Genomic DNA, 16,060 nt, shown 5'->3' with positions numbered 1-16,060 from the left:
TCTGGTCTGAGCGGATATAACGTTAAGGGATTTAAAATGGGCGGAGGAGGAGCTTTTCGCCACATAATTACAGTGCATGCACAGCACACGCATGTGCTCGTGCGCGCGCTCACACACACACACGCACGCACACACACACACGCACGCACGCACGCACGCACGCACACACACACACACACACACACACACACACACACACACACACGTGCTCGTGCTCGTGCGCGCGCGGCGCACACACACGCGCGCACACACACACACACACACACACACACACACACACACACACACACACACACACACACACACACACACACACACACACACACACACACACACACGCACAGATTAATCAGGGATCTAGGGGTCATTACTACAGGGGCATAGTAGACTAAAGAATAGCCTACATTACTGATTATTGGGAAACACATTAAATGTATGAATTCTGCAATGAGGAAGAATCCACTATTATCAAAAGCAAGAGATAAAAAAACAAAAAGATGTAGGCTAGAAAGTGTTGGCACGATGCGGTGTTTTCGCCGAAGCAGCAGGTGGCGGTAATGCGCTTTAATATCTACGCAGTATTTTTTCCAGTCTACGCAGGTGTTTACGTTTTCCCACTTCCGTAGCAGGCTGAAGGGAATTGCGTTGGCAGTGTATACGTTGCGTATCGTGAATTTGAGAAGACAAGACATATCTCGCTCATGTTTCGCGTTTTTTTTTACTCGAGTGTTAGAGTTGCATGGCAGTTTCAGATTATTAAGACCGTTTGGTGTTCACTGGTAGCGCTGTATCGCGAGTTTCCTTCGTCCTTCTTTGCAGGCTACGTTAAGCTAGCTAACGTTAGCTGCCGTCTGTCATCCACACAGCGGTGTCTGTCTGCTGTGTTAGCAACGGTTCGCCACTTATAAATTATTGGTTGATACGTACATTGGCTAGTGTTAACTTGGATATCAAGCTAGGTAGTCATGGCAACTAGGCGTCTGACCGATGCCTTCTTGTTAATGCGGAACAATGCCATCCAAAACCGGCAGATATTGGCTGAGCAAGTGAGTACATACGACCCCCGTCGTGCTCTGAGTACACGTAGCAATGCTGCGGTGAGTTGTCTGCATCGTTTTGACATTTTATTGTGTGTGTTTTGATATAGCCAGCCAGTCACTGCGCTGTCTTAGCTAACGTTAGCTAGAAGTGTGTGCTTGTAAACAAAGTAATTATTAGTGGCGATTTTTACGTAGTGTTGCTGTGCTATGTAACTTTGTAACTTCACCCAAAGGCGTACGGCTGTGTGTGTGTGTGTGTGTGTGTGTGTGTGTGTGTGTGTGTGTGTGTGTGTGTGTGTGTGTGTGTGTGTGTGTGTGTGTGTGTGAGAGAGAGAGAGAGAGAGAGAGATAGGTGGCAGCTTTAGTACATGGTTCCTACGTCCTTGATGGTACTTAGGTTAACACATCAACGTAGCATTACATTTGCTGGCAGAACTACTGTACATTATGGATTGATCTTTGATCTGTTTGTGTCATTGTGGCAGTGACCTCCTAAAATGGATTGTCATTGATACATTGACCAATTTTCAGGTTGTGCACATAAAAATGTAAGTGGAAAACAACACAGGAAAAACATTTCCACTGTGCTTTCCAAGCTTACTCTATATAGAAAAGTGGATGTCCCTGAAAGTACATTAGGCTATATCATTCAGCAAATAGTATTCAGCTCTTCATTGCTCTTGGGTGGAACCAGTAGATCCCAAAAATCCAAAACAGTATAATTTTGCATAACTCAATAATTTTGCAGTGAAAGAAATGTTAATCAGTTTTTCCTGCACACAATTCACATCGCTAAAGGAATAGTTGAAAATTCCTTCATTGTCGTCTACTCACCCCGTCGGTCGAAACCCCATTCAGGTTTGTACGACCACGACCACACAGCGACATTTGGTTCACTGACTGACCGTTCTGTGTTTTTAAAGCATGAGTGGTTGCACCTTGTTGCACACCTGTGTAGCACTCTGCCAGAAGTGTCTGCGCTTCACACCTCTATGAGGAGGCAATGCACATTTACACACACTACACTGTGAACATTTTAACCAATAAATCACTCACCCAGGAAGATTCCTTTCCTCCAGCCAGTGGGTGCAGAGACAGAGGAAGAGTAAACATGCCAGGATATCTTATCATCTCCAAATTTGGTCCATGAGCAACACAAATGATGAATTTCAGCTGCTGGCCTGGACAAACAATCACTGCTCCTAACCCTCATTATTTTTTTCCTCTGCTAATTTTGGCTGGCAATAGAGTATCGCAGGAATGAATCTGTAAGTAGCACCTTTAAAAGGCAATGGGATTTTAGTATTGGGATTTCAGTTAAATGCATGAAATAAGGGCTGCGGTTAACAAAAGTTTATGAAACAGCGAAGTTTGTGTAATCTTCACAAACAAGGACCACTTTTATGACTTGAAGTGTAAATGTGTGTTTTTTTACGCAATTTTCATAAAAAGCTTTAAAAGTCATAAAAGTGGTCCTCGTTTGTGAAAATGATCTTGCTGAACACAAACTTCACTGTTTCATAAACCTTTGTTAACCACAGACCTTATATCATGCTTTTAACCAAAATCCCATTGCCTTTTTGCTTTTCCCCCTACGAACCAGCAGTGCAGCGATTTCGGGTTAAGCCTACAAAAATGCGCCATCCCTGCGCTACTCTATATGTGGAGCTGCACTTTCACTTTCAAATCTGATCATGAAATGGTCGGGATGGTTCCAACACAGTAACTGAGCTGAGGACAGCCAAACCTAAGTTAGTTGGAGAGCTTACAGATCCCTCAGCACTGCAAAGTGTCTTGTCTTATGTCTTGCTTGTCTTCTATGTATTTGTTTGCATAGGCTGTATTGTTTTGTTACTTGTTTGTGCTTTATTTGGGCATTTACACGCAGGTTTTACAGTTGTGTTGTGTAAACTGAGCAGGACAAACGTTACCAAAATGAAAATGTCTAGAATTCACTTTAGTGTGTGATCTTAAATCGGCCATCTCTATGATTTAACTATAATCACTCTAATTTAAAATTCATTTAATTTTCATTCATGATGAGAGTGCATGCAAAAATAATTTAAAGCTGATTACTACTCATTTCCTGTGGCTCACGTTCTATTACTTCTGTCCTTCTTTTCCTTGTTGTTGCTTCTTGGATGGGACCGCACTGGTATCTGCCAACCAGGAGCTTGATGAGGTACTGTTGTTTCCCCTTGTGGTAGAATTGTTCTAATAGTACACCAACTCTATGATAGCCTACTGTTAGATCAAGTCTTTCTAATTTCTTTGTTTGTCTGTCTGTTTGTTTGTCTGTTGTTAAAGTTGGCTGATGATCGGATGGCTCTGGTGTCAGGAATCAGTCTGGATCCTGAAGCTGCCATTGGAGTCACCAAGAAGCTGCCGCCCAAATGGGTGGATGGGGTCGATGAGGTAAGCTTGGAATGGGACCTGAGATGGACATCAATTTGCAGATGTATCTTTGTGCATTGAAACTATAAAAATATTTTCGGTGAAGAACAAATTCAGTGAATACATTTTTTTATATTTATCCAGGAGAATTCTTTGGTCATTCATGCACCATAGGTTTTCATCTGATGGGAACATCTTATGGCTCATTTCCACCACATATAACAGCACAGTACAGCTCTACTCGACCTGGTCTTACTTGTCTCTACTTGATATAGACTCTGTTTCCATAGCAAGTTTACTCGCCTCCGCCCACACCTGGTCGTCATAGCGACCGCATATTTCAAGTTTCAAGTTTTCTTTATTGAATATTCTCTTGGCAGTTTATGTAACTGAAATACGAGAATATTTACAATGGATAAAATCAATGGAGTACAACATAAAAATATAAAAACCACAATTCTGCCCTCCGCAGAATCTGCCCTCCGCCCTCTGCCCTCTGTCCTCCGCCCATAGCCCAAGTAGGCTATAACATATAACGTTCAAATTAAATCCATACACAGAACTTTTAAACTGTTTATGAAATACTGGTGCCTCTAAATTACCTACAGTGTACATGGGCAAATGTGACAATCGGCCAGGAGAATGGATATCACTTTATTGTTACTCAAACTCACATGCATGCGCGGGGGACGGGAGTTGCGCTACAGGGAGAAAGGAAGCCTCTACCCCGGCGGCCTCTCAACAGGCAAGACCGCGGCTTCGCTAAACCCCCGCCTGCGGCCTAGCGGAGCCGATGTTAGACACAACTACAAAAGGCTTCCCGAGGAGCAGACTTTTTCTCTCTCAAAACAATTGAAAACCACCGCATGTTAAAGCTGAGCAAGGAGATCGATCTTATTTCACCAGAGCCAAAGGCAGCAACACAAAAGACTGATGGAAATAACATTAACAGAACAGAAGAGAAGGTAAGCCCCACTAAACTGGTATCCAGCATTGACAGTAGATACAGTCAATACGATTCTGCCTGACCAATCAGTCGTCTGCAGTGTTTTCACATCACGGTATGGTACCGGGTTCACAGCGCTGGAACCTCAACAAAGCAGGGACCAAAACTAGCACGACTCAACCCCGACTCAACCCGGGCTGTCCACGTTTTTGATCGGTGGAATGAGACAAAAAAGCGAGACGAGCTGGGCAGGGCCGCGCTGATACCAGCGGTGGAAATGGGCCATTAGCCTAATTTAAAGCACCTGCATCTATCTGGAATCCGGCCTCAACTCCACAAAGCTGTTGGCTGTTACATCTGGTGAAAGGTGCAAGTGTTAAGAGTGTGCGGTTAACATTTTTCCATGAGCATGAAGTTAACTGGTAAGCATTGCCTTTCAGATCCAGTATGAAATCACACGGGTTCGGCAGAAGATGAAGGACCTGGCTTCACTTCATGACAAGCATATGAATCGTCCCACGCTGGATGACAGCAGTGAGGAGGAGCATGCCATAGAAATCACTACTCAGGAAATCACACAGGTAGAGTCAGTGAAGCATTAGCATAACCTCAATCTGAATTGATGTCGTATCCTTGATAGCAATTTGCCACAGTCATTTCTACTAGCAGGGTTGCCACGGGTCTGGAATTTTAAAGTACTTGAAAGTGCTCGGATTTACAAAAGGGGTCTTTAAAAGTGCTTGAATTTAGCCTACCGGTGTTTGATCCTCGTCAACTCAAAATAGCTGGGCCACGCTTTATACACGGTCTTCCCATCTACAGCATCAGTCTCCGTGCTGCGCTGTGTCATTGCTGGTCAAGATTGCTTTGAGTTCATGTTAAGTGTTAATGATTCTTTCCGATGTGTAAGCGACTGGAAACAAATTGGCCTTAGAGGACTTACGAGACTGGTATGTGAACATCTCTGTGAATTATTGCCACATCATTTTTAAATAAATTTGACCTTGAAATGTGCTTGAAATCTATCATTACAAAAGAGTGTATCCCTGTATATTGACGCTGCATACAGACACTAAGACAAATTTCTCGTATGTAACTTGCATACTGTGGCAATAAAAGTGATTCTGAGTGGCAACCATGTATATATCGTGGATTTGGTTTTTATATTTGAACTGTAGATGTACACCTTAAAAGCATGTGAGCCGATATGTGCAGGTCTGATTCCAGCTTATGTTGAGAAGAAATGATTGTTGCGGTTCTTGTTGTCTAATTCTAAATGAGTGTTATTTCTGTTCATTGCAGATGTTCCATCGATGTCAGCGAGCCGTGACAGGTTTGCATACTCGCTGTGGCCATTGCACGGAGCAGGAGGAGAAGCTGTTGAGGAACGTGGTCTCCTCTCTGGCACAGAGCCTGCAGGAGCTCTCCACCAACTTCAGACATACACAGTCCGGCTACCTAAAACGTAAGAACTGCAGGGCTGTAAAGAGAGGTGATCCAAGCAGCTCAATTCATTTATCTGGCTGGCTGATATGACATGGAATGTCATCATATTTATCATACTGATCATTATCAGAGGATATTTAATTAAGCCCAGGGCTCAACATTAACTTTTCGAGGCACTTGTCCTTCTGACAAGTAAATTACCTTTCACTTGTCCAGGCACAAAAGTCTCTTATCCTCGTTTAAAAAAAACAAGTAATTTTACAATAATTTACTTTTTTCATTTAGTTTGCGAGAGGTTTTTTCTCAGACAGTAGCAAACAGTTGAAGACTTTATTTCTCAGTCGTTTAAAAGGTAAATTAACTGATCAAACAGACTTTTCACAATTCACTCAGTTCTTCTGATAAATTAGGCATCATGTTTCACAATGGAGAATAACAAAAAATGCTAAAATGGGTCGTCAAATATACGTGCGTGGCTGTTAATATACCTGGACGGGCCACCCAAATAAAGTCTGTGTGGGAAACACTGGACTTTTAACTTGTCCGGTGGGACAAGTAAATTTATCTTCCACTTGTCCTACAAAAAAATCCACTTGACCCGGACAAGTGGACAAGCCTTAATGTCGAGTCCTGTAAGCTCTATTTGAATGAAGGGAGTTCTGCTTACTACTACTGAACCATGGCGCAGACATAATTAATAAAAATGCACCAAAACAAATCTAATCTTTTATTGTTTCAGAAAACTATATAGTTTTTGAGGTGCTATTGGTTTTGTATGAATACTTTTGGATTGAAATGTGGTTATGATTGTTGGGTTACTAATTCTAAACCTATTTTTCAGCCTGCTTCTTTCCCTCTAAAAAAAAAATGAAAGGAGGAGCAAAGTTTGCATTTGTATTTTTTATTTTTTTTCATTTCTGCTTCATGACAGTTACATGCAATTGTACTTCAGTTCTTATTCTACCACCTGCACTTGGTCATTAACCTCTTTTGACAGAGATGGGCTAAACGTCTTATACATTTCCATGTTACATACAGGGTATGCATGCTGTCTTGAAAAGTATTAAAAGTTGATCAATCAATTTAGGGAAAATTAAGGCCCTTAAAATGTCTCAATTGACATTTTGAGAGGTATACAATTTTGTAGCTATTGTGCTGATGGTGTTAAATGAGCATGATATCCTATATCGATCACAGACCCCTGAATTGAATCTATATGGTATCGTGGCAGACTTCGTGATATCAGCAAATATCGTATTGTTGTCCAAATAATCTATCTAATCGCCCCCCTGGGTTCTAACCTCTCCACCTCGGTTAGGAACCTTGGGGTTATATTTGACAGCGCTTTTAAATTCGACAAGCAGATCAACTCAGTAGTAAAAAACAGCTTTTACCACCTCAGGCTGCTGGCCAAGACAAAGGCCTACCTCTCCCAGGCAAACCTGGAGAGGGTGATTCACGCCTTCGTCACCACACGAATTGACTACTGCAACGCACTTTATGCGGGGATTGACCAGTCCTTGCTCCGCCGCCTACAGCTCGTCCAGAACGCGGCTGCACGCCTCCTTTACGAGGACAAAAAAGCGCGAGCATATCACCCCAGTCTTGTCCTCGCTCCACTGGCTGCCTGTGCGCTTCCGCATTGATTTTAAACTATCCCTGACTGTTTTTAAAGCCCTCAACGGCATGGCCCCTCCCTACATTTCCGAGCTGCTGCACCGCCACACCCCCTCCAGAGCCCTTAGATCGGCTGATCTATCGTTGCTGGTGGTGCCCAGAACCAAACTGAAAACTAGGGGGGACAGAGCCTTTGCGGCAGCTGCTCCAAAACTTTGGAACAGTCTCCCCCTACACGTTCGTGCCGCCCTGACCCTGGAGGTTTTTAAATCACTCTTAAAAACCCACCTGTTTTCCCTGCCTTTCCCCCCTACTTAGCCATCGTTAGGTCCCTGGCATTTATCGTTTGATTGTCTTATTGTTTTAGTCTCTTATCTTTCTGATTTTAATTGCCATCATATATGCACCTTGTATTATGTTGCCTTCAATTAGTATTTTTGCACTTTACCTATTTATATTTGTGCACTTTGCTCCCCCGCCTGTGAAGCACTTTGGTTCGGCTGCCGCTGTATGTAAATGTGCTATATAAATAAAGTTGACTTGACTTGACTTGACAGTTACATGCAATTGTACTTCAGTTCTTATTCTATCACCTGCACTTGGTCATTAACCTCTTTTGACAGAGATGGGCTAAACATCTTATACATTTCCATGTTACATACAGGGTATGCATGCTCTCTTGAAAAGTATTAAAAGTTGATCAATCAATTTAGGGAAAATTAAGGCCCTTAAAAAGTCTCAATTGCCATTTGAGAGGTATACAATTTTGTAGCTATTGTGCTGATGGTGTTAAATGAGCATGATATTCTATATCGATCACAGACCCCTGAATTGAATCGATATCGTATCGTGGCAGACTTCGTGATATCAGCAAATATCGTATCGTTGTCCAAATAATCTATATAATATTGTATCGTGATGAAAGTTGTGATTTACACCTCTATCACTGATGTGATGAAAGTGGTGTTGAGCTCTTAAAATATGTTGAAAAGGTCTTAAAAATAATCATTAAAGGTATTGTATTTAACTTCAGGATTCCTGCATATACCCTGTACATAGCATCATGTCCTTGCTTTATTTTCCAGGTATGAAGAATCGTGAGGAAAGATCAAAGCACTTTTTTGACTCCGGACCACTAATGGAAGAGGACGAAGATTTAGCCCTATATGACAGGGTGAGTAGCATTTCAAAGTATTTCAGGAGTCCCACAGACCTGGGGCCTTAACACATTCAGTGCCAAGGACGTCTGTGGACGTCCTAAAAAAAAGTAACGAGGAGTGCCAAGGACGTCTGTGGACGTCCTAAAATCATAATTCATATTATTCCATAATTCTGCTGTTTAAGGTCGTACCTAGCCAGTGAGCATGAATCCCTTCAAGGGATCACACGGCGCCACCTTAACACCTTAAGTGCCATAGCCGAAATAATTCGTCTTACATAATCCAGCGCTTGAGTGCCAGAGCCGAAATAACTCGTCTTACATGTTTTTTTGACGGTGGGACATCAATCAACCCCTTTTACATCTTCCAGATAACTATTTGGAGCAAGAGCATGCGTGTAATCTATTTTACCGACCACTAAGTGGCGACAGAGACCGAGAGAAGTCACAGCCACCGGACCCAAAAGCCACAAAAGCAGCCGCCTCCCGCGGAAAAGCCCGGACACACACACACAGAACGGACAGAGATCCCTTCCCCCCAGAGCCGCGCAGCAACGCGCGAACACACACACACACACACACACACACACACACACACACACACACACACACACACACCGCGGGAGAAAGCCATTCAAGGAAATGGCGACGCGATTTTACAGTAATCCGTTTCAGACTCGTCTTGCCCGACAGGCAGACAGGCAGGCAGGCACGCAGACAGACAGGCAGGCAGCACAACGCGCTTCTGACACGCCCGCTGAAGCCAGGAGGAAGGAGGAGAAGACACACGGAGGGAGGAGTTTGAATGAGAGGGGTGTTTCCTGTTGTTATGGAGGAAATTACTGTTCAAAACTATTGTTTAGAATGTCTGACGGTCTTACTGATGCCAAAAATGAATGGTTAAAGTGACTGTTTCACAAAAAGCCATTTATCTCTGAATAAATTTCCAGACGCTGAAACCATGCTGTACTCAACGGCTAATATCTACATAACTACTAACTCTGCAAACTAACTCTTTTAGACAGAGAAAGCACACATTCTATTAGTTATTTTTAGATGATTGGTGTTCATGAATTCTTAACAGAAAAGAATCCTCGGCTCTTCTAAAATGAGCCAGAATCGTCAAAAACACCCCTGGCACAACTTACCTACAGGAATGAAAACATGGCTGGCATTCAATGTGTTAAACATCGTCACAGGAGCTGCTCCACCCACCTCAGATCCTTTACTTTGTACAGGAGACAGCGGAGAAAGCGGTGATCAAAGTGGAAACGGATGCATGCTTCAGCCAGAGCCGTATATATTGCTCTGTCTACAGCGGACAGTGGGCTCGGCTGCATCCGCGCTCACAACTGAGCTCTTATGCTTCTATCTATCTCCACACGATTTCCTAGAAAGCCAGCATCCGAAGCCGAACGGCCAAGCCTTTTCGTTCAGTCGCGTTTGCCAGCGCGCATCATTTCCTTCTTGATGGGCGCTGGGATCTGTCCGGGGCAAAAACGAGAAAACAAACTCTGTGCGTGTGGGAGGAGCCCGCAGCTCAGAGGTGGAGAGGGGAGAGAGGGGAGAGGGGGGGGGGGGAGAGGGGGGAGGGGGGGGGGGGGGGGGGGAGAGGGGTGTGTGGCACACAGGCTTCACAGAAACCACACCACACGCCACCACATCAGAAAACACCAGCCAGAGTCAGTGAATGTGCTCGAAATTAGAGTGCAAAAGGTATTCATAAAAGGGCCTATATCTTGGAAACTAAAAAAAAACGACAGAAAACCCTTGAAAGTGCACTTTTTTGAGAGGCTGTAATTTCATAATGGAACTGTCTAGAAACAAAATTTCTTCTTTGGAAGAAGCAGGAGTGTTCAATGTTTCATTAAAGTCCAGCCCCGTTAATATAGCCATAATAGAAAAAATTCTATAGCTGTTTTCAACTGAATGGAAGTGAATCTGGCACAGGCTCCAGACAATTTTACTGAAGCGCTGTGGCACTGAATGTGTTAATGATGAAGTTAGCCCAACTTTGTAATATTTATCTGGGGGTTCTGAGCCAATGCAAGGCACAACTGGAGTCTACAATACCAGTTGCTCCTTTTTAAAAGATGCTTTTTGATGTGGGATAGATTGTACGGACAAGCCCGTCTTTATTAGCCACAGACAAGAAACGCATGCAGAGGCGCCGTGAAATTTATCTTCGGCGTTTGACCCATCCTGGCTCGTCCTCCTCCATGGTTAGGCCAGGACTAGCGGTGGGCAGCTACAGTGAAGCGCACGGGGACCAACTTCTTCCAACGGCCGCTGGTCAGATGACGATCTTCTGTGTGTTTTTAGTTGGGGGTTATATATGGAGGAAACATTCCACACAGAAAGGCCCTTTTGACGAGATAGCCCACCTGGGCACCAGGCACTGAAGGCATGGGGAGAGATACCCCCAGTGTCAACAGCATCCATGGGGGAAATCGAACCCAGGACCTTCTTGCTGTGAGGCGAGAGTGCTACTACTGCGCCACCGTGCCCCGGGTTCTGGGTTCCAGTGAGAATTCAAAATGTAGCTTCTCAAATATGTATGAATTCATGTCAGTTCTTGTCACTTTTCACTCTTTGAAAAAAATTACACTACAAGACCAGAAACTGCATCAAAGAGTGTGTGTTTGATAAAACTGGTACCTAAGTGTGTTGTCATCCTCTATCTCCCATATTTACTTAAATAACTAAATATAAACATATTTAGACTCAATTAAATATTGAGTCTAAAAAACGAGCCATGGAAGCATTTTAATGTGAATACCGTAGCTTTCGGACTATAAGCCGCGGCTTTTTCCCCGTTTTTTGGCCCTGCGGCTTATATAACGGTGCGGCTTATCTATGGATTTTTTTGAAAAAAAAAAAAAAAAAAAAAAAAAAAACTGAATTCTCTTCTTTAGCACTCTTTCTAACTATAAATCCACTTCTGTTTTAATTTCCTCTCTTGCCCTCTTTTCACCACACCGCGGACACTGTGTGCACTGTAAAAAAAAACACAGGTGGTGTTGTGTTATGTTGTTTTGTTGAAATGTTAATAAATGGGAGCTTCCTCAAACAGCCATCTCTTTCCCGACAATCCCCTCTGTGCATGAACCCTTACATATGGTAATTAAACATTAAAACACAATTAAAAAAAAAAAAACATTAAAACACCTGCGGCTTATAGTCCGGTGCGGCTTATATATGTAACAAACAGGCAATTTTGCTGCTGCTGCGGCTTATACTCCGGTGCGGCTTATAGTGCGGAAATTACGGTAAAACATGCTGAAGAAGTTATAAATGACTCTTATTTAAAGATAACACTGGTATCACTATCCACATTCAATGGTTTAAACAGCATTACAACAAAATGTTCTGCATGCCATACATAAACATCTGATCACAATAAGACTGACTTTAAAGCCCCAATCAGTAAGATTTTTGACATTTTTTACAGTAATAAAAGAGCTTTTTAGTCACAGGACATGGTAAACTGACTTGTAATAGGGAGACCCTCGTCTTTATTTATCCCACACCGCCCTCCATTGGCCAGCACTGGGACTAAGCAAGTTGTCTGCCACGTCCCGTAGCAAGAAAAAAGAAAAAAAAACAGGACGCGCGCATGCGCTGTACAGCGGAAGCGCAGTCTGAATGAATACAAGGAAGTAACTCGATTCGGATTTGCTACGAAAATGATGTTTCACGGGACTATGCATTATTATTTCATCACGTGGTGAGTACCCGATGTCACAACATGTACATAGAGCTTTCTGGCGCTGTGTTTTGTTGACTTTGAACGGCGATATCGTTATCGATACTATTGCACGCAGAGGGCGCAGTGGAAAACTTACTGAATGGGGCTTTAAGTTTGAACTTTAGTCTTTGCATTTATGAATTGTATTGAACCTTTCACAACTGCTCCGCTTCACTCATGTGTGTTAATAAGTCAGCAGGCATGGCTGACTGTTGAAGAATGCTGGTCATGCATTTTTCATCAACAGAAGATTTGGATTGAATAATGTGGTCTTGTGTTATAGTTTGCCAACGCTAACCTCAATGCAGTGTCATCAGATTTTTTCCTTCTGTCTCCTCTTGCAGGGCTTCACAGATGACCAGCTGGTGCTGGTGGAGCAGAACACGGTTCTGGTTGAGGAGCGAGAGAGGGAGGTCCGGCAGATAGTACAGTCCATCTCAGATCTCAATGAGATTTTCCGGGATTTGGCTGGAATGGTGGTTGAACAGGTATTTGAAGCAATCCTGAATCCTGATATTTTACCACTCAGTATTCAGCAGTGGACTTTAATCACGCCTGTGCAGAAGCTCAAAAAAAGTCCTTCTGCACCCTTGACTTCTGACTATACAAAGGCATTTACTTAATATAATATCAAATCAAATCAAATAAACAGGATGCGTAACTGCTCCTAACACTTAAGATGATAGGAAACAAGTCTAGGTTGAAACTTAGTGTATGGCCGGGCCCCTGAAAAACGTTGACCAATGTAGGCAGGCCTACTGCGCGGTCAAGCGAACGCCACACATACCGGCAAAAGGGGCATTTTGCAGGAAATAATTGAAGCGTGCGTACAACACACACTTAGAGAAAAAAGTGGAGTGTTCACTCGAAATGTGGACAGAGCTGCCTACCTACCTGCCTACACGATTTAAAACACGATTAAAAAAAAACACGATTAAAAACACGACACGATTTCAGACGGACAAGCCCGTCTTTATTGTCACACGGTTACACATCAACACATGCACGGAGGGCCACAAACACACACATGCTGACGGTGGCCGGTGAAATTTGTCCTCTGCATTTAACCCATCCTGGCTTTGTCCTTTCCTCCGGGGGGCAGGCCAGGAGCAGTGGTCGCTTTCTCGTACAGCGCCCGGGGACCGACTTCGGATGTTGTCGTCACTGGTCGGATGACGATGACGATCTGATCTTCTGCATGTTTTTAATGGGGGGGGGGGGGTTATATACGGAGGAACCCCCCTGGGGGAGCACGGGGAGAACATACAAACTCCACACAGACAGAAAGGCCCTTACGACGAGATACCCCACCTGGGCAGTAGGCACTGAAGATATGGGGGGAACACAACCACAGCGCCCGCAGTGTCCCAGGCGAGAATCGAACTCAGGACCTTCTGACTGCGAGGCGACAGCTCTACCACTGAGCCACCGTGCCCACTTTTTTACTATTATTTATTTTAAAGTTTGAATATATTTACCAGTTATTTTCTTGGAAACACTCTTCTTGCTACTGATACTGCATGGAAGCCTACCTACCTACCAACGAACATTACCTCGTGTAGTGCCGTGCGCTTATGAGCTCGGCCAAAAAAGTTTGATGTGTGAACAGTTGATGAAGGCTATTCACACCTTTTGCCTTGCACATTTCCTTCAGTAGTCGGATTTCAATATATATATATATATATTGTAATATACAAATATTTTGTGTTATAAATAATCTCCAACTAAATTTTTGAATGCAAAATATCCTCGGCTAATGTGAAACTTTGTTCTTCCTCTCTAAGGGCACGGTGCTTGACAGAATCGACTTCAACGTGGAGCAGGCGTGTGTTAAAACGGATGAAGGATTACAACAGTTACAAAAGGTGAAACAAATGCAAAAAGGCTGCTATCTAGATGTAATTGTGTGTAATGTGCCAAAGGTCAATTAGATTTTTTCTTTGTTCTATAACCTGTTGGTGCAACAGAAATTACTTGTAAGTAGTTGTATTGAACAGTAGCATCATTGTCCTCTGTGGTTCGGTAAATGTCACCATTTTTATGAACAATTCCATTACAGAAATTTTACTATTTTACTATTATTTATTTTAAAGTTTGAATATATTTACCAGTTATTTTCTTGGAAACACTCTTCTTGCTACTGATACTGCATGGAAGCTTATTGTTGATGTTAACAAGGCTACTGAAGTAAAGGAAACTTTCAGCAGGCCAATGACCGCATCATGACATGTAGCACTTCATCTTTAAAGAGTATAACTCGTTTACAAAGTGTATCCACAAACATTTGCAACTTACAAAATACATTACAACTCAAATAGTTGCATACCATTAATCCTTACATTGAGTGCTCAGCCTTGACTAGTTCAAATGAAATCCACTGGAATACAATAAGCTTTGACATTGCTTTTCTCTTCTTTACAGGCTGAACAGTATCAGAAGAAAAACAGAAAGATGCTGGTCATTTTGATCCTCTTCGTCATAGTCGTCGTCCTAATACTTATTCTTTTTGGAACAAAGTTTTAATGATGCATTCCTCTGCTTTTGTTCTCTGTGTGGGTGTTTGTTGTGCATCTGTGTGGACTTGGTTTGGATTAGAGTCTCCGCTCTACTCAAAACAATGCTGACTGCCTTTCATACCCGCCAGGAAACGTCTGAAGAATTCCACGCGGCTTCGTTTGAAGCTGCACTTTGGGTGTGTGGAGATGTTTTGTGCTTTATTTTAATGGGAGAAACAATCATCTGTATGAGCCCCGTCTATTCCGGCATGTGACTTGCACACAAACCACCAAGACTCTGTGAGGGACTTAACGCTGGACCCGACAATACATACCTGCGTCTTAATAACCCCTGTTGTTAAAGCAGAATCATTTCTGTTTGAGTTTCAAGCACGAGTTGTGATTACGTGTTGTGTGAAAATGCATTCTGTCAGTCCCAATGTCATTTGCAAGTATTGTGTTTCTGTGAGGAACGATGTGACAAGACAATGGTTGAGAATGAGAAATGTACATCTCATTTGTTCCACCGCAAATTCATTTTCACGCTAATCTGTACCAATCAGTACCAAAAATATTCCTTGTGATTAAGGACCACCAGTTCATCTCCTGATCTGAAATCGTGCGCTTTTTACACCAACTGCACTTTTCCATCAAGTGCTCATTTTAGAGAACTTTGTTTGTTTTTGTTTTTCATGGTCCTTGCATAAAGTGCTACCTTCTTAATTCTTGCAGTTTGCACATGTTGAAGACTGAGGGGGTTTGTGTTATGGATGTAATACTACTGTCATCTGTGTGATGAAAATAATTATTTATTTTTTAATTGCTTCAAATAATTCAGACGTTCACAAGTGTTCTGTCTTAGGCAGAATTGCTGTATATTGAGTCAAATGTATCTAGTCTGAACCCAACAGTTATTTTGTCCACTTCCACTGAGAAAATTGTAATGTAGTCCAAAACAACCTACCATTTGGAGAGCCCGTTATCATGGACACATTATTTTACTCCAGTCTGTTGGAAATTATTTACTGTAATGACTGATGAGCTGACATGACTTTATTTGACATAATCTGTACACTTTATACACTTGTTAAATAGTCATTGATGTGAAGTTCTGTGTGAAGAATGGCTATGTCCTGGTGGTACTGTATGGAGATTTGTTTGTTTTTCAAACAATTGGTAGGAGAGAGCTCTTTTTTAAAATAAACCTGGAACATG

General features: G+C 42.6%; 1 protein-coding gene across 2 annotated transcripts; it reads left to right on the top strand.

Moving 5' to 3' along the window:
* Positions 1-648: 648 nt before the first annotated feature.
* Positions 649-16,060, top strand: stx16 (syntaxin 16). Of its 2 annotated transcripts, none has more exons than XM_083661774.1 (8): positions 649-1,101; positions 3,292-3,455; positions 4,821-4,961; positions 5,683-5,845; positions 8,529-8,617; positions 12,695-12,838; positions 14,135-14,215; positions 14,772-16,060. In XM_083661774.1, exons 1-8 carry the CDS (start codon positions 966-968, stop codon positions 14,871-14,873), a joined length of 1,020 nt encoding a protein of 339 aa, XP_083517900.1. In that variant the 5' UTR covers positions 649-965; the 3' UTR covers positions 14,874-16,060. The 2 variants fall into 2 exon arrangements, with proteins under 2 accessions (XP_083517900.1, XP_083517899.1); XM_083661773.1 differs by lacking the exon at positions 649-1,101 and adding an exon at positions 3,097-3,222 and having other exon boundaries at positions 3,348-3,455.

The sequence above is a fragment of the Poromitra crassiceps genome (genome assembly GCF_964638095.1).
Source record: "Poromitra crassiceps genome assembly, chromosome: 27".
Taxonomy (NCBI): Eukaryota; Metazoa; Chordata; class Actinopteri; order Beryciformes; family Melamphaidae; genus Poromitra; species Poromitra crassiceps.
The sequence above is the reverse complement of the archived record's forward strand: the minus strand, read 5'-3'. Positions and strand labels throughout refer to the sequence as shown.

Coding starts and splice junctions, on each gene's coding strand:
- stx16 (XM_083661774.1), top strand. CDS start 966: ATGGCAACTAGGCGTCTGACCGATGCCTTCTTGTTAATGCGGAACAAT. Junction 4,962..5,682: donor CTACTCAGGAAATCACACAG/GTAGAGTCAGTG, acceptor TGTTCATTGCAG/ATGTTCCATCGATGTCAGCG. Junction 12,839..14,134: donor CTGGAATGGTGGTTGAACAG/GTATTTGAAGCA, acceptor TTCCTCTCTAAG/GGCACGGTGCTTGACAGAAT.